Source organism: Triturus cristatus, chromosome 9 (assembly GCF_964204655.1).
Source record: "Triturus cristatus chromosome 9, aTriCri1.1, whole genome shotgun sequence".
NCBI lineage: Eukaryota > Metazoa > Chordata > Amphibia > Caudata > Salamandridae > Triturus > Triturus cristatus.
Window position 1 is genome coordinate 1,023,897,417 of NC_140592.1, and position 25,294 is coordinate 1,023,922,710.

At 44.5% G+C, this 25,294-nt stretch overlaps 1 protein-coding gene across 2 annotated transcripts in view; it reads right to left on the minus strand.

The window, feature by feature from the left end:
- DLST (dihydrolipoamide S-succinyltransferase) overlaps positions 1 to 25,294 on the minus strand; it is a 150,592-nt gene that overhangs the window by 74,247 nt on the left and 51,051 nt on the right. For both annotated transcript variants that reach the window (XM_085626743.1, XM_085626742.1), the window contains exons 7-11: positions 24,507 to 24,618; positions 24,122 to 24,271; positions 23,428 to 23,504; positions 18,228 to 18,325; positions 4,391 to 4,521 (exon numbers count right to left, since the gene is read on the minus strand). In XM_085626743.1, the coding sequence (XP_085482869.1) occupies positions 4,391 to 4,521; positions 18,228 to 18,325; positions 23,428 to 23,504; positions 24,122 to 24,271; positions 24,507 to 24,618 (568 nt within the window). The remainder of the gene's footprint in view (positions 1 to 4,390; positions 4,522 to 18,227; positions 18,326 to 23,427; positions 23,505 to 24,121; positions 24,272 to 24,506; positions 24,619 to 25,294) is intronic.

The window sequence follows — 25,294 nt, forward strand, 5'->3', positions numbered from 1 at the left end:
CATGGCAGTGACATTTCCCAAATTCTCACCCCAAACTTATTACAGGCCCTGGTTTTAGAGTGTAGTAGCTATCAGATGCTGTAACCTTAGCGATTTATCTTCCTAGATAGTAATGCAAATAACCAACCCAATTGCATCGTGAACTTGAGCCTCAGGTTTGACAACTTACTAGTAGAACAGGGACGATAAAAGCAGGATGGACTCACAGGTCCATCCCAATGCACAAATCACTGACAGGTGCCTTACTAGCGGTTTGGTTAAGTCAAAAAGGCTTTTTGAAAGTGTCAAATATGTTGTTGTTAAAATGCTTAGATTTGCAAAGTCCCTTTCTCCTGTGTTACTCGGTTATTCTCAAATGCTGCTGAATGTTGGCCAAACAGAGAATGCACCAATTGTCACCTCCATGGCACTATCACACTTACGAGAAAAATGAAGAGGGACTGGATATGCACTAGATGTTCATCCTTCTACATTCCTAACGCTAACTTGTTTTTCATCTAGACACAGCAAGCCCAGCTGTCTTTTGACAACAAAACAGGTGAACCGAGGAATGATGCAGGGATCCTTACTCAGTCCAGCTCTCTAATATTTATGTAAGCCCCTAGACCAACATGAATATTCAAGATGAGCCAAGCTACTTCACCTGTGCTGAAGATTCCCAGATCTCTCTGAAGAGAAACATGGACAACCCCTCTGCCCCAAGACCACCCTCCTGGCTATATGGAATGCAAACAGAAGACCTTCCTTAAACACAACAGCAAGGCAGAGCTACTGGTGATGGCATCAATCTCCATGATGGAAGAGTTACTTACCTTTGGTAACGATATATCTGGTAGAGACACAGTCTAGCCGCAGATTCCTTAACTTAGAATATCCCCAGGCATCAGACTGGATCAGGAAAATCCTTTTTCCCAGTAATACCTCTGCACGCCAGGAGGCGGCGCCGAGAGGATCCGTCCTGACGTTGCCCACGGAAGTGACGTCAATGGAGCATATAGGCCGCCCACGGCGTGCGGACGTCGGTTTTCTACAGGAAACTTTTCCACGCTATAAGGCGGAGCCATGACAAAAAACTACGATAGCATAGGAACAGTGTGTGTTAAAAAAAACGAAGTAGAATTATGTATAATTAGTTACAAAATTATTTGAGAAAGCCCCCAGTACCACAAAGTACTGCAGTGAGCTCACAGAGCTTGCGCTGAAACAATGGCCGAACAAAGTGCCAAGCTGTGCCCCAGCGTGGGATGGCTAAGGCCGGTGCACAATTGACATGACAAGGCAGACAGAGCTCGTTACCCTAGGAGGGAGGTGAAAAGAATCACAATATGGAAGGAACATGCTGCCAGACAAGTGATTAGATGTGAACGACCATTTGAAAGTTCACTACCCAAACCTTACGGTGATTAAAGGACTGGAACACCAAGAGAAATCCAATCTAACCAATTGCTATTGTAAGAAGCACAGGCATGGGCGGTGTGAGGGAATTAAAAGCGGAAGAACCCCATGCATGTTGAACACCGGAGAAGCAACATGAGTAGGCAGTGGAAAGCGGAGACTTTAACCAGCTAAAAAACAGTGATGGAGTGGAGAGCCAAAGGGCTCGAAATCCAAGCAAGACCCTCAGCTATAAAGGAAGGTACGATAACACGCTACCAACCAAACAGGGGAGTCCGAAGGGCCCCAGGCAGAGCCATAATCCCTACCCCAGAGTGAGGAGATGAGCAAACCTCTGCAAGCCGACGACTTCCACGACTTCAGTTTGAGCTTACCAGTGGTAGGCGAAGGATGACGGTCCCGGGGCCTGCCCCTAACAGGAGCATCGTCGTGCAAGTGCCGGCGCCGTGTTAATGATTCCGCCGGTGATGATTCCGACATCTAGCGGGAGCAGGACCGGTTTGAAGCCCGCAGGCATCGAACACACTGTTCCTTGACGCAAAAAGGGCATTGAGAAGGCCTGAAAAATACAAAAACAGGGAGGAGGCATTACTCTCCCGGATCCGCGTTAGGATGCGGAAAAGAAGAAAACTGACGTCAGCATGCCGTGGGCGGCTTATATGGCTCCATTGACGTCACTTCCGTGGGCGACGTCAGGACAGAGCCAAGCGGCGACATCTCCCGGTGTGCAGAAGTATTGCTGGGAAAAATGATTTTCCGGATCCAGTCTGACACCTGGGGATATTATAAGTTAAGGAATCTGCGGCTAGATGTCTCTATCAGATCCTAAACTATGTGGCCCATCTCCGTTGATCAGTATCCAATATCACGCCAAGTTAGTTAAGAAACTAGGAGTTCATGTTGATGAGGAGCTCGTAGGAGAAGTAGAAAAGGCTCGCCAATGGCAACTAAGTATTTGCAAAAAGATGTTATTACTCCATGAGAAAACTCAATTGGGGTGCACTCTTATTTTCAGATAAACTTGACTACTGCAACTGGCTTTACCCACGGTCTTTTACTATACATGTTGGCCTGAGGACAAAAGCTGCAAAGTTAGCAGCTAAATCAGTACCTTCAGACGTCAGATGTCTTCGTTCCTCTAGAAGCAGCTATTTTCTTTGATTCTAGATCATCTAGACTACCTCTGGGAATGGCAAAGTTCAAGTCCTCTGTGTAGTAAAAAAAAATTTGAAAAAAATCTGTAGTTGATAGCGTGTCTGTGTTCCAGCTGTACTTTTGACCAGGCTTGTTAGTATTTCCTAAGAATTTCCTAACACTTTATTGCCTGCTGGTTGTGGAATACTGTGGGCAACGATATTCCATTGTTTTTTGTGAGAATCTTGTATTTAAATGATGAGGCAGGTGGGGGCTTACCTTCTGGGCGAGTGCGCAATCTGAGCCAGCTCAGGCAATAAGGCGTTGAACGTGTAACCAGGAGCGGCTCCTTCTAAACCACTTCAATAGAGTCTGCTTTTCCAACTATTTCAGACATATTTCCATCTATGAACTGTACTCATCATAAGCATATCTAAATAAAATAGGGGATTTGATAAATCATGAATCGGTGGATGTGCTTTTGAAGTCCAAGTGGCTTACTGTGGTATCTCCTCCCTCTGTCATAAAAACACCAAAATTATATTTTACCAATTAACCTGGCTACTTTCAGAATATAGTGCCACAGCTACTGTCTGGTCCTGCCCCACTCTCTGTTTGGATCAGGCAGTGCAATTGGCCTTTGGATAGTAGAGCGCTCTATGAAATAAATAAGTCCAGTACAATATGTTACAGGAAATGCTCAGGCAACATGTTCATAATTTAACCCAGTTCAGTGTATTAAGTTGCAGGTGCAGCTCTTCTCAACAAGTCCCATTTCCAGACCCACTTAATCTTTCAAGTTCCAGATTTAGCCAATCTCAAATTCAACAAGCTCAAGCCATGCTCAATAAAACAGGAGTCGAATCTGATCCAATCAAACAAGATTAAGAGCAATCACTGGTCTAAACGTAGTTGAGTCGACATTGTACAATGATAACAAACCTATGCTTGCCCTACTAAGACTTTTTTTTTTTTTTTTTTTTTTTTTACAAACAGGATAATGAATGCCCATTTAGATTAAGTGTTATCTAGCACTCCAAATCATTTTCTTGGCCTATTCTCTAAGGTCTCTTTCTGACCAACAGACCTTAACAAATTTAGGGTAGTATTTAAATGTCTAAGGAGAGAGAACTCTGTTGCACCGGTGACAGAACTCCCTCCCTGCCAAAATTATGGTTTACCCGCCCGATTCTAGGTTTGATGACAGCAAAGACAACTCCGTCTCTGCCATGGTCCAACCCCTCCGACAGCCTGATGGAGCAAGGTCCATCAGAAAAGTGGCTATATGTCCGCCCACCTAATTTAGGTGGGCAGACATACAGATGATTTTCAATGCCCATCACTGCCAGGAAAAACCTGGCAGTAAGGGGCAATGAAACGTGCTCATTGCCGCCTTCGCCATGGGAAGAAACGCCCATGGCGAGGACTGGAGCATTCATTATTTTCAAAAAGAAAATCCCATTTTGGGATTTTCTTGCTGTAAATAAAAAAAAAAACATTGGAAAATTTGCCTTACAACTCCATCATGCTGATGGAGTTGTCTGCTTAATTAACAATGCATTGACAAGAATCTCTGAGACGGCAGTTGCTTCCAATGCTGGAAATGTCTTCAGCGGACACTTCTGAATTTGGGAGGTGACACCTCTGTCAGTGTGACAGAGTAATTTACTCCATTGCCCTAGCAGAGAAAAAGGCTGCCTGCCAATATTTAAATAGGGGCCCTAAATTTCTGACATCTATGACCTTCCCTTGTTCTTGAGGAGTCTAAATCACTCTGTAATGGTTTTCTGTCCTGCACTTACCAACCCACACAACTGACATTCTAGTAAGTACTCGAGTGCACCGCTCTTGCAACTCTTACCTGCATTCACAGACGGCTGATCCTGCAGAGCAAATGCTGCAGCCTTCACAAATGCAGACATAAACCCGAGCTTCAAATTGTGTTTCTTCAAGAATGCATCTTTGTGACGTGTCCTCATATCCTGGATATTACTGAAAAGAAAAAGTACAATATAAAATCACAATCTTCTGCATGGCTCTGGACAGCATGCTTCCCTGTCCAATGTTGAGCTCCAGGCAACTCACTGGACAGGTGCTGTAGCTTTGTTGATTTTACATCAGGGAACATTACAATCACGTGTATTCACTGAGAGTTTACGCGTTTACATGGACTGTGACCTAACAGCTTTGCGCTGAGTTTTAGGGGGAAAATAGGCTACTGCACTCTTTATCCAACCAGTCGCAGATAAAGTGGTTTCACCATTAATCTACAGTCAGTGGTACCTGTACCCCTTGTGAGGTGTTACCTACCAGCTCCACCTTTTAAAGTTTTTACAGTCACCCTTACATGGGTTTTTTGGCCTCCATTTTGTCTGATTATATACAGCTGGCAACATTGTCTACATAGAGACAGAGAGGACAGCAACTTAGTGTTGCCTAACCACCAGGGAGGATGGGTCATTCCCCCCCAAAAGATCACAGTACTTGTAGGAAGCTGCCTTTTTATATAGTATACCAAAGAGGTATACTGTGCAAAGAGTCCAGGTATCCCTTATAAGTTGACAGGGGTTTGCTCTAGCAATCCAGAGGTGCACTCTTAGGGGGGTAGTGTGGTCTAGCAGCCTTAGGCTCATCAGAGAGGAGTGTTAGACATCTGCAATTCAGCGTCAATAAATGGTACAGATGACTCAATAAGGATATCCACACCAGTTTTCAAAAAAAATAAATAACATTTATCCTTATATATATTTAGGCACCATAATCAATGCAATCAGGTGAGTAAGTTTCGAGATAGAAATATTTGCAGTTTTCAAAAGTCGACACTTGGTGTATTTTTCAGAGGCAGCAATGTTATCATATGGAAGAAAAACGAATACTGTATACAAGTTCCTTACAGCGAATTAAGAGATCAATCTCCAAGACTTAGGGGGAGTATGGGGCAAGGTCCAAGGCAGCACCAACAGGTCACCCTGTGCAGCACTGGGGCGACCGGGTGCAGAGGTGCAATAAAGCGTTGGGTGCCCCATTGAAGTCAATGGGGATCAGTCTGGTCACAAAGAGGCTGCACATTTGGACTGGGGGCCAGTCCAGCTAAACAAACAGGGGGGCTCAGATCTCCCGATGCTCTGGGACGTGGGGGCACCTTTGGTGCTCTTCTCCTCAGCCGGAGCAGCCAGGTGCCGGGGTGTTTTGTGGTGTCATGTTTTCCTCACCGGAGACACTTGTGGTAGAAGGAGCCTGACAAAGAGGCTGCAGGCGGCATCAGGAAGTTCACCGCTGGGAAACGCAAAGTGGGCTTCCAGTCTGGAGGGTCGGGGGACCATGCTGGCATCGTTTGTCCACTTTAACTCAGGCTACGGGGGTACAGATGCAGTGGTGCTTTCCGGTGTAGGGTTTTAGGTAGTTCTGAGTCCTCACAACTCTTCTGAGGTGCCTGCAGGATGCAGGGGAGCAACTCCACCACTCCAAGTGAGTTATTGGTTCTTTACTTGAAGGCTGGAAGTCCTCCCAGGCTTTTGGAGGTACAGGAAGCAGCAAGACGAGCAGTCTTTTCGCAACTTCCTCTGTGGGACTCCAGATCCGCATACCAAAGACGTCGGCCTCTTTGAAACCTCCTGCCTTGGAATGCAAATGTACAGGTCATCCTGCTGGAAGGGGGTTTAGTCACCCTCTACCGGAGCATGCTTTATATCTGACCTCCTGAGAGCGTTGGCCCTCACCCCTGGGGGCCAGAAAATCGTCTGTGTTGGCTGGCTGGTCAAGACCAGTCAGCCAGTATACTAGTAATTGGTAGGTTTTCAGGAGGCACCTCTAAGGTGCGCTCTGGGAGCACATTATTAAATCCATCACCGGAATCAGTGTGGGCTCATGAAATACAAGACGTTTGATACCAAACATCTTTGGTTTCAGTGAAGCCAACACGTATCTGGGGAGCTCGTTTTCATCAGTGTTCAACGCATGTCTTTAAAATGGCTTTCCTGGTCACTTGTACTGGCAACAACTGAACTGGCCAGCACAAGGGCATTCCTGCTCATGCAGATATGTCTACACATGCAGTCTAGTGCACCATGCCTTAGGGTTGGAAGGCCTGCTGTAGGAGTCACTTACATACACTATATGCAGTATCTGTAGGCATGGAACACAGGGTTGTATGGCATGCTGTGTTTTTGCTTTTGTCTCCACCAAGACATGCAGCCTGAAATCGCAGTCTGCATGATTCAGGTGAGGGGTCCCTTGGGGTGGCACAATACATGCTGAGGCTCTTTGGTACCAATGCGAGGTACACGGGATACCATTTACTAGGGATTTATAGGGTTGCCAAAGGTATTGCCCATTGGCGGAGCAATTGTACATTTTGGTAAAGGGCTCTGGCACTGGGGACCTGGATAAGGGAAATCCAGTGCACGTCCACTCAAGATTGCATCGAATACCAGGCAAAACGTTGGGGCTGGGGAGGACCATGTCAAAAAGGGGCACTTTTCTACGGTACTGTACAGAGTTCCCCCTCTCCGCTTCCTGCTTTAAGGCTTCATGAGGGGCGGAATGAGGGCAGGGGGCTCAAAGGGGAGCTGTGCACCACTTTTGAGGCCAGAGTCAGGCTCTCATTTGAAGGTCTAACACTTGAATTGTGTTTAGCTAATCTCCAAAATGCCTGGTATCATAATCTCATCCATACCATGTTCGCTGTAGGAGCCATGCACGAGACGAGTACCAGCTGTGTCTTGTGTATCGCCAGACCATTGCATTTACTGTTTGAGGTCTTGGGCATCAGTTAGATCTCAGACGGCTCACTCACCCCCCCCCCCCCCCCCCCCCCCCATCTTGGATTCCAAAAGGAAGAATGCAAGCTGAGGCAGAAATAACTATACATGTTAGACATCTTCATCACTACCATTCAAGCAGTGGAGGCTCTTCCACTAAGGCGGAGGAGTGTCGCCCCACAAGAGAATTGAAATAACACCATGTAATTATCATTTTATTTTTCCCCAGTTGTTCTGTAGGAGCGGGCGGGCTGGGCTGCCCACAGAGCAGGAGGAGGAGTGGAGGGAACTTTCTATGTGTGCATGACTGTTTGGCCGGCCAAACGGTCATGAGCACTTAGCATGTTCTCCATCCGGCTGTATTGCAAAGCCCAGGTGGAGGACATGCACAGCCTGCCAGCCCGTCTGAGCACCTAAACACAGCGCTCAGACCAATCATGACGCTGCTTTCAAGCTGGTAACAGCAGCGTCGCGATTGGCTAAGGGAGTCTGGGTGCTTCCTGTTTCCTGTGTCGTGGACAGAAGAACAGAGGAGAGGGGCCACTGGGACGGTAGGTTACATTTTCTCCCCCCCCCTTTTCTTTTTTTTAATCCACCCCTGCCCGCCTCACCACTACAGACCCATAGCAGCTGCTACAGCATTCAAGTAGTTAAGGGAGTAATGAAGCAGATACCTTCCAAGTGCATTCTAATCCTAGCTGATCTGGTTTTATAGAGGGGTGGTTATACATATATGCACCAAGGTCGTTAAGAAGGTTATAGGACACTGTCTAGGTCAAGAGGTGGAGGAGTTTCCAAATAAAAGAATATTCGGTCATGGTTAACAGCATTAACAACAGGTCAAGTGGCAATCAAAAACTGCAAGGTTGGGGGCACGGAAAGAGGCTGCAATTCTCAGTTGAGGAACTACTGTTTTCAAACATTTTCCCTAGCATTCTTCAGTGTCTTTGGCTCTACAAAGGAGTGGCAAAAACAGACGGCACCACAGTAAGGGGACTGAAATTGGATGACTTCACTCTTAGGCATGACTGAGCAGGAATGCCAATAAGGCAATCTAAAACCGAGCAGTCAGGCAAAAGGGACATCCATGCAGTGAAAACAAAACAGGGGGCCACCAATTCTATCGAGTAAATCCCTGCCAAACTCCCATGGTAGCTGCTAGTCCACCAGGATGAAAAGCCTGCATATCAATTCAGGCATACCTTGGAAAAGGCAATGTCAAAGCCTAGATGCTAGGGAGACAGTATCAGCCCAGTCTTAAGTATTTCCATAGAGGGCCGTTATGAAAACAGGAAGGTGGCAATCAGACTATTACAAATTATATGATGGAGTCTGATTCTCAAAGGACGTGTGCCACCACATTTTTCGATGGGAATCAGGGGTCATGCATGCTCTGGAATTTTAAATCTGCTTCCAAAGACAAAATCTGAATCTCCGAGTTAATGGGAGCTGTTACCTACGAGGGATGTGCAAACTGATCCCGCTATGCTCAAGCATGATGCTCAAAAGGAGGGTCACAATTGCATCTTCTGGCACGAAAGCACTTTATTATAAATACAGCTGAGAATGTATTTATTTTCCCAACACTCAATAAATCGCCAATTAATTTTACTTGCCGTATGGATTTAGTGAGTGTACAAGTGAAGCCAGTAATAACCTATATCCTACACATCACTAACAGGAGGGCTGTCATTGCATCTTCTACCAATTCCCTCTTTGTTGGGATTGATTTGTATGCTGTTTTCAAAGACATAAGCCAGGTATACTTGTATTCCACCTGGAAGATGACCTTGCATTCTGCCGAGAGGACTTGCCTTGTGAGAGACTCTTAATGACCTGGGGCACCGATGGGCAATGGTCAGACATTTTTGGTCCTAGATCATCCCGAGTAAGGAATGGCATGAGGCTAGATTGCCTGCAGCTGTTAAACTGTTCAGGAAGAGGATTAACGTCACTGCGCAGGCATTTCTGAAGCAATCTGGTTTGATGGGGCAGTCATCTGAGTAGACATCGGAAAGAGAACCTTGCACCAGATGTGATGTACTTGTCTGATGCTGGAAGAACATGGTCTTACTCAGGAATTCGGTGGGGCTGGAGGAAACCAATAAGAGGAGCTAGGACATGTGGGGGCCCTCTGGTATCGCGAGGTACCAGGCCCCATTGATTGGTAGAGTTACAGGCTGTCTGGGTAATTTATTATGTTGCATGCATAGTTTTTTCCTTAAATCCTACAAACAGAGAGTAAGAGAGTTCAGTGGATGACTATGTATTGGCAAGACATTGTGTATGATGTAAACTAGCTGGGCCCGGTTATCTAGTATGCCAAGCTCATCATAACCTGTATGAGTCATGGTGCCCCCCCCCCCCCCGCGAGCCAACATAATATAAGGTACGAGACGGATGAACCCATGCCCAGTCGCGTTCGGTTTCATGATGGCAGTTTGTTTAGTAAATTATTAGTTTAGTGAACCAGACTCTGTATGTCTAATTGGTACATTTTGCAGATTTCCTAGTTTATACTGATGTGGTCATACATTCGCAGCCCCCATGTGATCGCTTTTGTACATTCCACGTGCTAATTGAACGGTATCATGTAAGACGAGACTACATATCACGCTGATGTTATCTGTAAATATGTGAATGGAACGATGCAATGCGAGAAGAGGGTAGCATGCAACTGCTTATTAGCATAATACACCTGTGGAGACGTGTATATACGCATACGTTTTGTAATCCTGCTTCTCCTATGCACCTCCGCTATGTGTACTCTTGTACAATGTTGGTCAGTACACGTATGTATGTTACTCCGGAAGACCACAGACTGTTATAAAATTTAAAAATGCAATAAAGATATATAAACAAAAAAAATGATGTAAACCAGCTGGAATATGTTCTAATTGACATTCCAGAACCCAACTGCACATCCCTAGCCCTAGCAGAAGCCTGCTGGGTTGGGGAGGAACCAGCTCTTATCTGCGATTAGCTCAGACCTTCCTTCTGTGGGAACACCCCTCCTATTCTCCTCTAGCCTAGGCCCCTTGCATCAAGTTTATTAAAATTGCTCTCTGGGAATAGCACACACAGGTACTAAAAGACAGGGGAGAATGGCAGCAGGCTCACCCTATGCAGCAACTATTGTGAACACATACGAAACATGCCACCAGGAATGGAAGGGTATCAGAAATTAAACAAGCCCTAGAAGACCCGCTCAGTCTGTCCATCTGGGAACATTAGAAGACTGAACTATCCTACACCTATATACTTGAATTTTAAGGCTCTAAGTCCATATGAATAAAGTTATACCCACAGACTAGGTAAACAAAGAAATGTTTTTTTTATGAAAAAGTCATTTAATAAATTTTTTCATTTTTTTTTCCCCCTTTTTTTTAGAGGTAGTTATTTATCCATTTAACATAGAAAATTAATTACAACATTTCGACAAAGATAAATATGTCAACAACAAAACACCATGTCAACGAAAATATAAATACAAAACTATAATAATAAACATCAACACATCATACAAAACCAACAAAGGTACAAAAAAAGTACATATAAAACAATACAATGGCTATGTAGGTGAGACTAGCAGAGAATTTCGAGTCCGCCTAAGTGAACATAAGTCGGCCATCTCTAACCAACGAACTGGTGCCCCCTTAGTTCTACATTGGACTGAAAAAAATCACACTGTCTTTGATCTCCGTTGGATGATCTTGGAACATATTCGTTCCCCGAAGGATGGCAACATTGACGCTGTCAGACGAAAAAGAGAGGTGTTCTGGATGTTTACTCTTAAAACATGCGAAAAAGGTCTTAATGAACATCTACCATGGGAAAACGCTATCCAATAAGTGTCCCATAATGTTTGGGCCTGGTTTATTTAATTCGCTCTGTTCTGGATATTTTCGGTCTGTAACATCTTACAGCCTTGTGCGTATCTGCCCCTCATGAATTTGCCATGAATTTCCTGTCATTTCCAGACACTCACCTCGCTACTATTATCTTATAGTGATGTACATAGTGTGTCATTAATTAATCATATATTTTTTCCTCTTTGGATCAGTATAGGTCCCTACAATTCTTTATTATTTTCGTAGTTGTGCGCTCATTCGTTATAGCTTTGCTGTACTTTCGGACATATGACGCCATATGTTGAATTCATCCTGCCTCAGTTCCAATATGGCCCCATACGTTGCAGTACTGATATAAGAGTCTGACTTTGTCCTTTTACTATTTCGGTGGGCCCACCGATTGGACAAACTAATGAGACTTTGTTAGTCCTTCTCTTATATCTCTCTTTCATTTTGGTTACACTTCCGGTTCGCACCTCCTTTTAAGGAAGACGCTTAGACCAGCACCTGTCTTCTCATACTGCGTGGACTCCGCCGTATCCGTTAGACGTTCCAATCTGCTCATTCAGGTAATTTTCTACCTTTATGTCCACCGGGGTTGAGTTAATTATTGTAGCGCTACTCTGGGGCATCTTTGATCTAACTCGTTGGCGTACTTATGCGTTAAATACTCTAATTCTTTTAGATGCTTCTCTGATTGACACTATTATTATGCCCATGAGACGGGGATCACCCTACGGGTCGGAATAAGTACAGATTTCACTGGTTTCATTTATTCTAACTCTATCGGTAAGCTTATTCAAACTATGTCCTTCCGTTAAACCCTTCCTTAAATTTAAAGATACGGATTGGTTTTTAAACTATTTCTGGTATTCGTGTTTTTCTTACAAACAGAAGCAGATTGTTTATATCACTTTATAATGAGCCCCCTATCCAGTGGAGGCAACTGAAACGGCGGAACGTAAAATTATCTACTTCACAAGCAAGACGGCTTTATTGGATTCGTTAAGCTAATGTATCATAGTAAGTTTATATGGCAATTTCCTTCGCAACGTAAAGCCATTAACTATGGGAGTGTAGCGTTGGATAGAATTCATTTTGGTCTTACCCTGATATAATACTGTATTTCTATCGTCCACAGTTAATAAACTTATGGGTATATACTAGCTTAGTAGAATAGGGTAGTCCATTATTTAATGCTGGTATCTAGATATCTAGGATGCCATTCCGCTCTTGCACCTAGTATATATACTTTTATCTCATCAGGCAATCTATTATTATCACGAATGGTTGCAGATTTGAAATAAGTGATCTAGTGTCAGCACTCTAACGCGGCTAGGCGTATTTTGTCTATAGTTCTTTTTTACCACAACATATGTACAACCCTAATTGGAATCTTGTTAGGTTTATTATATACTGGGGTTATTCTTCACATTTGCCCTTTAGGGTTCCGTATTGGATTTATTGTCTATCCTCTAGTCCAGCTTGTGATGATCTTGGCTATCTACGATGGTTTCTATTATCATCAATGCACCTTATTTCTTCTTTGTAGCCCCAGATAGCTCAATAGCCTAGCTAACTGATGCTGGATGTTTTCCCAGTGGCCCCATACGCTTAAAGTAGGTGATTCTAATTTTGAATAGTGCATCACTTGGTGATTGGTATCTTTATCATCTATATCCTTTGCTAACATAGTTCGTGGCCCTATACATTTTCTTGACTACTGGGTTACCTGATCATCTAAGGTGTGTACTAGTATCTATATTTTTTCTCTTAGGGAGAGAAAAGTTTTTGCAACTTTTGGGTCGTTTGGTTTTTATCTTCTCTGACTGACACTTCTATACTCCATTCCTTCCAGCCTTATTCGTTCTAGTTGAGGAGCATTATTACCCATTTATGTTTTTTGCCCACAGACTTATGGTTACAAACTTTGTCAACTTCTACGCCTGTCAAAGATATGTACGTAATTTGTGCTGTCGCCTGAAAGACTCACCTTACACGCCCTGAGGAAGGAGCCAACATACTGTCTAGCTCCGAAACGCGCGTTGGCGCTTGTCTTGGCGGTTATACCTGATTGCACTTTTTATAATGAACTGTTTTTATATAAAAATTGTATTGTTTTATATGTACTTTTTTTGTACCTTTGTTGGTTTTGTATGATGTGTTGATGTTTATTATTATAGTTTTGTATTTATATTTTCGTTGACATGGTGTTTTGTTGTTGACATATTTATCTTTGTCGAAATGTTGTAATTAATTTTCTATGTTAAATGGATAAATAACTACCTCTAAAAAAAAGGGGGGAAAAAAAAATGAAAAAAATTTATTAAATGACTTTTTCATAAAAAAACATTTCTTTGTTTACCTAGTCTGTGGGTATAACTTTATTCATATGGACTTAGAGCCTTAAAATTCAAGTATATAGGTGTAGGATAGTTCTGTTGTTTTTTGATTACTTTTCCCTGACATTCCCTACACATATTCTGTTAGTTCAGGGTCCCTCTGCTGTAGTTCTAACATTAGAAGACTGACCTCATTGCCCAGTGGGCTGTTCCGCATTTCTCTTATTTTCTGAGTAAGTGGAAACATAGGAGTGAAATCCCACAGGAATGCTATTCTCTCTTCAAGACCTAGAAACAGAGTATGGATTTGAGGTGTTTCTATTATTGATTTGCACAAAGAAATACATTTGCAGTCTGATGCAAGGAGTTGGGCATAAGCTCACCAGCGAAGGACTTTAAACAGCACAAAGCCAGTTATCTGCAACGTGCAGTTGAAGGCAGCTGTGGAGGGGTGCTGTCTTTGAAGACCAAGGAGACTCGAGGAAGATGTTACTCAACAACGAAGGAATTAGGGGAAGCTCCTTATGATCATTCATGGTGTGGATGCTTCGTCCCTGCCACCTCGCCTGTGCTTTGGGAGCCTGTGGGTGCTTCCAGGTCTAGACTGACCAGTGGACTTTAAGGAAGAGGCCCCACTCCTTTTCTGCGAAGTCTGAGGATATCCGGGTGAATTGGCACCACGCTTGATATACCATTACTTTCCTGCAGCTAGCCCAACTGGAAACTGGACTAGTGGAATTCTTGTAACTGTGCCTAGACACCAGACACCCTTGACCAGACCTCTGACATCACCAGAGCATTGTCTCCCAGGAAAGGCGGGCCCTTCTGTTCCTATGGTAGGACAGTGGGCAGAGCGGTACATTTAACTTCTTATCAACAGCTAAAGCCAAAATCACTGAAATACAAGCTTTGGTGCTGTTGCTTTATCTTTGAAGAGCAACCCTGTGGAACATGTCTGTATAATCCAATGTCAACGGATTCTATAATGCTTAGCATTTTGGCAACAAAATACCGTTTGTGGATAGAACTATGGCCCAGGGGGTTGTAGAGACTTCTTGTTTCACAGTATCTTATTGTTTGTGTAGTATATTTTTTTAGCTGTCTATTTAAGTACTTTTCTTTTATAGAAGAAAGCACTGACCGGACATTGATCTTTTTAGCTGCTCTTACGGGGCAAACCCTATTCTGAAAGTCTAACCCACCTCACCTCCTTCAGTAAGCCCAGGACTGCTTGGTCTTGCTACCCTGAAAGAGTCAAACGCAGGAGAGGAGTACTTGGTTATACAGTTTGGGGTCCAAAAGTACTAGGGAACCAGGACACCGCTGGTAAACGACTTATGCAACTGAAGCTCAGCAAACCATGACACCAGTTGTCGCCTAATCACTTGCCAATTTGTAGTTGAATGGCAGGAGTAGCAGTCTTGAACAGAGCAACAAGATGGCAGCAGGGATGGAAATTTCTACAAAGAGGAAATGACACACTGATCAATGATTCTGAAATATTCAGTGAAGCTCTCCGCCCACCATTGTAAACACATTTATTGGAGCTTCAGATAGATTATTAAGGGATTTATCATCTGAAAATGTTATGTTTCCTGCATATAACCTTATTTGATGCTAGGATTACTCGTATAAATCCATTACTGTATCCCAAGATACACCGGAATGAGACAAGGAGAGAGAAACAAAACCGCGATAATAATCTTTGCTCTGAAAAAAGCCCATATGTGAACACCGAGGAGCGCCAGGCAGCAGTGCCTGCTCCCAGGAGGCCCAGCAGATGCAGATCCTTACCCCCCAGGACCCTGCCGGTCTCCGTTAAGGCTTGAAATGGCTACCAGGTCAATCCATGCAAATCCAATTAGGGCCGAAAGCAGATACGGAGATTCTGCTAGACAGGACTATATACTGGAAAGAATCCTGCTTAGACTCATAATCAGCTCTGTTTTGTCAACCTTAGCTTTCTAAACCCAAAATATTTACATGTTTTGTCTTAAGGAGTCAGGTTGGGTTTCAAAAGGAAACTCAATTTCATCTAATGAGTGGAAACCAAAGCTGCCCATTAGCAGAGCACCATGTGCAAATGGTTCAGAGAACAGCAGGGGACGAGGAGGATAGTGAAAAAGGCAGACTTTTGAGGAGAGGTGTAAAGCACGATTCTGTGGAGAGAAAAAGCATCGAAGATACCATGGGAGGATAGAGAAAAGCAGAACTGGGGATACCAAAAGGAGGGAAGACACCTCGGCAAAAGGAAAAATCAGGCGGTAAACCAGAGAAAGCAGCAGGAGACTAGGAGAGAGAGAAATACAGGAAGGAGAACGTTACACAGGGGAAAGAAAAGCAAGCTGGATAGGAGACAAAAAGAGTATGTAGCAGACCACAGGGAGAAAGACAGGCAGGCAGGCAACCAAGGGGAGAGTGGAGAAGAAAGGAATGTTTAGGTATAATGCAGCATACAAGAGACTATTGGAGAGGAAGGACTGAAAGAAAAGTACCACCAGGTTGGCTCAGAAAAGCTGTGCTGCTCTGCCAGATTCATTCTTTATGTTCTGCATTATGGCTTCTTTCCAGTGCACACAACAATCTACAAGTCCATTGGAGACACTCCCTGATTTTTTGTAACATTCCACAACAGAGGTTTGTTTCTACTGGAAACAGGCATACCATAAATTGTAGCTACATCCATAATTAAGAATCGTTACTGTAACCTACAGGGTAACGTCACTCAGTGGCAGCTCGTTCAGGGGTGCACAACCTTTTACAAGTAGCCATGAAAGGGAGGCATTCTATCGGCCACACATACCTAGCCTTCTTAGGTGTGTTCAAGTTGGATGCAGTAACTGGAGTTGCATGGTTTGTCTATGTGAGACCAGGAGACAGAGTCAAGGGTGAATAGTGTCGGAGATGGACACAGTAGGAGTGTTTGCTCATTATAATTGTGTTTCAACTACAAGAGGACTTTATCTTTAGTGGAAGTGACAATGAGCACGATCTTTGTTCCTTGGGTTTTTGGCCCAAAACTGCAGTTGTTTGGTGTACTGAGGGAAAACACATTTACTTCCTTTAACAAAAACAAATACCCTCCACTGACCCAAAACCCTTCTGGCCAGCCTGCCTTCTTTCCTGTGGTGTGCTGGGCACAGCGTAGCAACCACAGAAACTGTCTGGGATTCCCACTTACCACCTCTTACTGGTCAACGTAGTTCCGTCACAGCCCAGAAAGTCATGAAAGAAAGTAAAGTCCAGGAAATTAAATCCCTCATTACAGGAGGAGTATTTAGATTTTAAATAAAAATGCCTTTTTGGGTGACTTTGGATTTCTTTCAATGGCCTACACTCAGAATTTTCCCCTATGGATTGTTACTTAGTGATCATCTGAACTTCGATAAGGTGTCACTACTGAAAGCAGCAGATCGAGACACTTTACCAGTCATTGAGCCCCACGCGCAGTTGCCCTCCATAAGGGCTGAGAGCCCAAGACTCGGAAAGAAACCATGACATAGATGATTAGAAAGCTGGACTGCCCAAGCAGAGCAGATGAGAAGACCCTTGAGCAAGGGGACAAAAAACAAAGCATACAAGATGTTTTTCTTCATCCCAGGCCCAGTGACTAGTGAGCCAGTCAGAGCCATTATAATGGTCTTTCTATAACCGTTCAATACGTATACATCTTTAGAGTCACAGTTGGCCACTTGACCCTAATTTTCAGTTCCTAGCTCAGACTAGTCAGTCCTGTGAGATATCCCTGATCCCATGAGTGCCTTCATTAATTGAAAACAATAATTACAACTAGCAAGTTCCAATACAAGAGCTTCGGAAATTTGGCACCTACAAGGAATTGTATTGTCTGTGCCACAATCACCTAGGATCTATTCCCTATGCAAGGATCTATCTTGAACCAGTTGAGCCCCTGTTCCAGTAACTGTGCCCATTAAATTGGAAATGAACTTGCCTTTGGCACTCGGAGCTTTTTTTGGAAAGTGGGTGGGACTCTTCCAATTTGGGTTTTTGGATTTTACATGTTGGGATTTTTGTGTGGCAAACTTGGTTAACAGAGATTCAAACACTCTATTATGCCACATTGTATTCAGGGTTACCAGGAAGCTAGGTAAGTTGTAATTCCCACATTATACTTACTCAATACATCTGGTACCTCTGCCCTATAGACTGTATGGATCAAAATCAATATTAATAAATGCAACAGCTTTAAAGGTGCCATGAACTATCCAAGTGCCACCCCAACCCATAGGATAAATTAGCCAAACAGCCCCATATGATAAGAATTTTAGTTTAGCACAAATAAAATAACTTTGTCTTATCTCTGACCCAAAAGTTGGTAGCACTTTGTTTTTTGTGACACATAATGTTGAATTTGCCTTTACTTGTAACATGTACCAAATGCTCAGAAGTAACAGCTCGAACTGCAGAATCAATTTATTGTGTGTTAGTTATAGCAGCATGCTGCTTCTTAATTTCTAATCCACCGCCACCTCCTAGAGCAAGCCTTGATTGCATTGTTACACCCTGGCAGGAAGATGCAAGCAAGAGAAAATAGGAGAAAAGAAGCAAGGGGATATGGGGAGAAGGTATATGAGGAGAAGGGATTAGGTTGCAATTAATACTTCCAGCACAACAGATCCTGTGAGGCTCGACCAGTAAATGTCCATGAGACTAAGGAAAGGGCACACTGGTATAGGCAGCACATGCAAGCTGAACTTGTAATGGAAGAATCCGGAGGGTCGCACCTCATGTCGATCTCATTAAAGGTGGTGAGCATGGCACACGTGTTCTGAGCTTCTTTCAGGCGCTGCGCAATTCGCTGTCGCATTCTGTTCATCTTCACCTGCAACCCAAATATAGCATTAGAGAGGGGCAAGGATGCAGGGTCCAGCAGAAGCTGCATTAAGCATAGAATGGAGCAGAAAGTCAGGAATACTTAGAAATATGTTGGAAGATAAGTGATGGGGGCAGAAATTCAGAGGAGGACAGTGTGCAGAGAGGTGATGTACAAGTATGAATGTGATGAACAAGGATTTCATGTATGGAGAAAAACGTGCATCAGCAGGGAAGTGAGACACAGAGGTAGAGGTAGCTACACAGGAAAGTGAAGCAATGGCACTCAGCGTCAAGCAAACAAGTGGCCACAATTTCAGAAGAGTTTTGAAGGTTAGCCATTTCCCCCCTTTCTGGATGATTTTGTGGGAGCCCTCGTTCCACACAAAAAAACAAAAACCTAATGGCACACATAATTAGTGCTCCTGAAAGACACGCCTCGTGTACACTAGGATAAGAGTCACCCTAAACTCGTCTCCCCATCCTTCAGTCTCACAGGAGTTACCTCACCTTGACCTATTTCCCAATGTCCATTTAGGCAGCTTTCAAATGCAGTAGGTGCACCAAGGCATGATACATAGTGGGTTCCATGTGTATATCGAGTCCAGCGACTTCAGGCAAATGGTGCCTCTTCCTCCATCTTTTCTTTCATAATGAACTATGTGAATGTTTGCGCCCATTATCAAGATTGCGTTAGCAAGCAATGGATCGGTGCAAACAGAAGACCGGTCTAGATCACTTCAGTGCAACGGTTCGGATTATCCCGGGAGGACTGTGAACCTCACTGATGTGAATTCAGAATGGAAAGTATCTGTTGCCAACACACAACTATCAGGCAATATCCATTTACCATTCCCCCCCACTCTCTCTCTCTTCTTCTGGGGGAAGTATGCCAGCTATCCCGCAGGAGACCCCTCCCGGAGAGTGCGCGTGCCTGGAGTCAGACTCCTGCCGCGCGGTGCATTTGGATCTCTAGATTCACTGGGACCGATTGGCAGTGGGCCAGTACCCACATGTCAAAGGCCTACCATACCCGTCAGGCAGAGCTCCGCTCCAGCAAAGGAGATCTTCATCAACACAAAGAAAGCACCACCTTTTGTTTTTTTTATCCCCCCAAACAAACAGAGCTACTCCGGGCCGGCACGGCCTGATAAACACAGGCATGGCAGCAGCAGTATTTAATAATCGCAGGGCCACTCAGGCAGCCGCACTTTGCTGCAATGTTTCCAGAACACGGCGCAGAAAGATGCCCATTAACTCTAAATTAGGATTAAAACAGACGCCCAGTTAAACGCTGCTGCCAATGACTTTGTCGGCGTTGAGGTGCTGAGCAAACCCAAGGAGACCAGAAATGAGCAAAAGTACCCAGAAACTCCTCTGTACTGCTCACCCTAGACAGGAGTTGGGCTGTCCAAGATCAAACAGCATGCGCAGGAGTCGAGCGGCGATTCTGCCAGGCGATGACCTCCCTTCCTGTGTCAACCTGTGCTTGCTTTCTTCACCTTAATGAGGCCCCAACACGCCCTTTTCTCAGCAGCCACTGGCAGCATGTCAGCAGGACCCCGGCAGCAGCAAGAGGAGTTCCAAGTGTCACTTGCCGGTCTCCTGTCCGACTGAACGGAGGTCCAAAGCCAGGCTGGCTTGTGCACGAGCCGGATCTAGTCTTGTGTGGTCCGTGTAACGCGTTTCACACCAGTCTGCTGCCCTCGGCCCTCCAGCATCGGACCTAGTGCCACAAGCACCTTTTAAATACCAGACCTTCAAGATCCGAAACATCAAGAATTCCTAACCCCACACTGGGAGGCAAACCGTGGTTTTCCAGTCCCATTGCCCTTCACCATAAACAAGACTCATTCACAGAAGTGGAGTCTTGTTTTCTCTCCCCACGGATTGCATCATCTATAGAGTGTTTAGTGTAGCTTACCTATAGGTCACTATGAGCTAATGGGCGCAATTCAACAGCGCATTAAAAATTCTGTTTCAGGCGGGGTGATTTTGATCATCAATGGCCTTCAAACAATTATATCAGTGGGGAATTCATGATCAACTAATACTCGCAAACCATATACATTTTGGGCACCATAGGTCATAGCGTTGCAAATGTATGAAATCATGTGATGGAATTATTAAATTGTTTTTCTTTTCATACAGAAGAATCTTCAGAGGCCAGTTTTCCGTTACAGAAAGCAACAAATGCCCCAGATTTTATTAAATCCCCCAATCTCTGAGATGCCCGAGTAGTTCCAGGACTCGCACAACGGACGTGTGACTCGTGACCAAACCATGATGCAATCACAGGACCAATGTCAAAGGTGAGCTTACAGGTCAGATTACATATCATCTTACCATTAACGATCAATGAGGCGACTATGAACATGGATTCCTACACTAGTTGGGGTTTGAGTATGTGTTGTAGTTTGAATATGCTGTGCTTTCAAGTGTTCTTACAAGTATTGTGGGGCCATAAGCACTGCATTGGACGTGGGAGCTTTGGTTTGCGTGGCTGTTTTGCATTGTGGATCTAAATAACTGATGAACTTCATTTTTTTTCAGTTTTAATTACTAACCACTACTGTACTTTAACTGTACCCTTTTCAGTGAATTTCAGGGTTTCTTTCGCATGATGTAGTGCATCCAGCTACTTTAAAGTTATTCCATCCCCAGGGCGCCAACCCTCTGCGGGTAGCACACTCCTGCCGCGCAGGTCTTTTGCCCATGCGCAGCAGCGACTGGCTAAAGGGCTGCGGCGACCAACTCATGCGGCGTAACACCTACAGCTGGTGTCAGTGTGGGGTGGCCACAGGGCCTGGCTAAGGTCCAGCCCATGCACCCAACTTACCACAGCCCACCAACCTCCAATGCACACAGCTGAACTGACCATAAAGCCTGGCCTATGGCTTGACCCTGAAGCCAACCAATTGCGGATGGTCTTTCAGGCCCTAGATGTTTAGAGTTTTTTTTTTTTCTCAATAGTATTCTCAAAAGACCCTTTGAGGGCTTTTTATTGAATTTTGACAGTTGTTTTCGCAACTTTTGTGGCTAACAGCCACTTATAAACTAAACTATTTTTCCCTTAATGATGACATTTCCTGTAATGGTTTTGCATAAATTTACTTACCGATCCCGGGTTTCTTCTTGCACTAGATGTTGATTTTGCACTCCACACACTAGTGTGAAAAGATTCTGAGTTTTGTCACCTAGTTCTGGGGCTCAGAATATGCTCATCCCTTTCCCACTTAGGAGGCCTTCACATTTATTTTTAGTAAACGACAGTGGCCACATCCTGTATTTGCATGCACACAGGAACATTTTACCTACTGCCAGTCAGAGCTCTGCGACCCGCAGAACCGAAATGGACGTCGAGGGGAAAAAAGTCCCTCGTCCAACAAGATTTATTTTTTTAATTTAGGTTTGCGGTCAGTTTTCAGATTAACGGGTCCAGAAATATTCGATTTTCAACCCATTCAAATAGTCCACCTGAAAATGTGGTAATGCTAATTCCTACAAAGACAACTGAATGGATTTACACCAAACCAACAAAGGAGCTTCCTTCAGTTAAGTGCTTCTTTCCTGCAAAATTTAGCACCATTCCAGTCAGAATTTTTTCTGTAACAAAGGTGCTATGGAGAGTGAAAACGAGAAATGCTATTACAATTCTTTCACTATCACCTCTGAGACTGATGTGCACGAGCACAGATTGGAGGAGGGTGGAAGAAGACTATGGTGTGCCTCTGTACAAGGGGGCGGGGTGGTTGCACCGATTATTTTGGCGAGATGCCAGCTGAGCATGGAGACAGTACTGCTATGAGAAGGTATCGTTTGCATGGTGCGGAGGCTGTGTATGGCACCAGTGTCTATGTATCCATTAACCTGAGAAGCATGTAGCAGCACTTAAGTATCTTCAATACCAATGAGAGAGAGGATCTGCTCGTATATTGTCTATGGTGAGAAGAGGGTAGCTGTGTCTTGGTACCTTCTATACTGGCGAGTGTCTTATGCCTGAATATTCTGGTAGATGGGCAGCAGCCAGTGTATCTAGGTAGCCTTTGCACTAATATGGGGCCTGCACCCAGGTATCCTTTATACTGAGAAGAGGCAGCTGTGTGGCACTATCTTCTACAACAAGAAGGCAGCTATGCTAGGGTATTGGGTATTCTTAAAGGAGGTGAGAGAGCACATGTACATACATATTCTTGATGTAGGAGGGAAAGTGTCTAAACATGGATACTCTATAAAACAGGGAGAAGCCGGTAGACTGACATTCATTATACTAAAAAGAACATGCCTGTGCTGAGGTATCCTTTATACTGTGAAACAGGAAGCTGCGAGTATGATTCATACTAAGGAGAATGAACTCGGGCACTATCTATAGTGGGAGTCTATATTGGGGACCCACTAAACCCAGGAAGGAGTAGGTTTACCTAGGGTCCCAGTGTATAAGAAAGAAAGTGGAACATAAATAAGGGAGTAAAACGAAAATAACTTCATGAGCCAGGACAAGCTACTCCGCCAGCTCTCTTTTCTATGGCAATGCAACATATTTTTATTACCATTCTGTAACCAGCCCATTTGAAGAGGAACTAGGTACACCCTAGAATTCTTTACACAGAAAGGCCATGTCACCAAGGCAACATCCACTTGGTAGGATTTGCCATCAAAACTGCGGCCTCCTCCTCTACCTAAACGTCTCTCAAGAGTGCCAATGAACTACAGAGGACTCGCAGCAAAGAAGGGATCTGCTGAGTGGTACAACCAGTGACCAGCAGGACTTAAGACCTGCACTAGCACTTATAAACGATTAGATTGGTGGGTCATCAAAGGTTTCCAGCCATGAATGGACAATTGGTGCCCTCAGGGCCGAGCAAACGTCAACAATGCCAAAGAGCCAAGATGACAGATTTTCACTCACGTTCCCCTGTACATATCGTTCTAACTAAATTATTTACTATTTCCCAGTATCTCCCCTGAGATACATTCACAAAACCCTAAAGCAAGAATAACCCTGAATGTGCTAAAAAGAACAGTTCTAGTAATCAGGGCCACCATAAAACACTGATAAGCTGTTAATATGGCAGAGGTGGGAGCCCCGAATTTTTCAGCTTCATGGCTTACCCTGTGTTCGGATCGAGAACTCGTGGCAGGTGCCACCTCTGGAACAGCTGGAGGAGAAGTCGGCTTCACTGCAGACACTAAATGGAGATGGCAAGAATTACAACGCACCAAGGAAGTAACATGCAGCGCCACCGCAGCACATGACATTATGCAGAATCAGGCAGAATTCGCCCGCATCTAATGCAAAATATGAGCGAGCTGCTCGCTTCATACACCTTGACTGCACTTGATCTTCACCCCTGCTCATCAGTACCCCATCCTCTTACTCGCTGAGGTTTTTAAGAAGCTGGTGTTAACTGGAATTGACTAGGACGTCCGATGTACACTGATGGTGTGGGCGGTGTCCAAAGCCCTACCTCTTATCGAGTAAGGCGCTTATCGAGTTCCATCCTAGCCCACCCCTTCCTGCTTATGCTACACTGAAATGTATGGAGGATGTACAACCTGGCTTAACTAATCCTAAGTAGCAGGGCACAAAAAAAAAAAAAAATCAAAGCTCTTATCAGGTCCCTATGATAAGATATTAAATGAAGCTGGGAAATAGTGGAGGGCCCCTGCAGGACCATCTCTTGAAAGTCGAAAGTGCTCTCAAAGAGGTTGTATCCCCATTGTTTACTTGATATACAGGCCTCTGAAGAACAACAAGAGGTAAGTACTGGCACTGGCGCTGCTGCGAAATGGAAGCAGGACTCACCTGGCTTGCTGTCCATCGGCAGAGAGGAGACTGGAGGCACTGGAGGCATGGAGGTAGGGATGGGCCCTGCCGCAGGGGGTGGTGAGGCTGCCTCTGGTTTCGGGGGTGCAGGTGGAGCAGCCTCACTTGGTTTTGCTTTAGGGGCAGCAGCTAAAAAATGTTAAAAAAACAATTACTTCATCTTTTAATGAAAATTAGGCCGTGTTCAGTATTTAGCGCTCAATTTTTATGAATACTAGCACTTTCTACGTGCAGATACCTGGAAGCCAGCTTCCTACAGCACCCCACACTGACTGCATTCCATGCCCATGGTTTCCTACTCTAACAATGATTATGCTGCGCTGGTAGCAGAGCTGGCTTGGCATTTATAGAGCTGCACTCTCACCTCCAGATTTCCTGAGTGTAAAGAGGGGTGTCCCGCCTTCCACTCTACCCCCATCAGGAACCAGGAGAGCTTCAATCACACCAGCAGCAGGAGCTGGAACTTGTACAGATGTCTGCCAGGAAAAGTTAGAGAGAGGAGACTAGTCAGACTGCAGTGTGCCTCTGAGGAATAGTACCATAGACCAGAACTCTTAAAGGTCAGACAAAGAGCCCAATCCAGAGAGGTGAGAACAAGATGATTCAGGAAGAAAGGATGACGAAGTAGCCAGGATGGAAGGAGAAAGAGTAACGCATGCAGATAGGTTAACAGAGGATGAAGGAGGCAGCGACACAGAGAAAAATTAAGACTGAAAAATAAAACAGGCGAGAGGGGGCTCTTAAAACGAGGGCCCAATGTTGGGAGGAATGAGGATAACGGGGAAGGGAAAGGAAAATTAAAAATATTGAGAACAATCATACTGGTACGGCAAGCCTTAGAACATGACAGGCAAATGAAATGGTGCATCTCGACCTGCATCAAGCGTCCTCTACCTGTAGGAGTCGCTTAAGCAGACCCAGCCCCATAGGCTTCTCAAAGGAAGGACTGCACAAAAGAGCATCTTAAGCCTTTCAGAAACTTATTCAAGGTGAGTTACACTCACAACCTAAAGAAGGACTCATCTCAAAGTCAAACTTGAAACCCCTAAACCAGAACAAAGAAGAAAATATGGAAAATTAAGGGTGGCTCCAAGATTTGGTTGAGGATTGAGTGCATGTCATTAAGTGGAACGCAAGGGCAAATGAGACAAG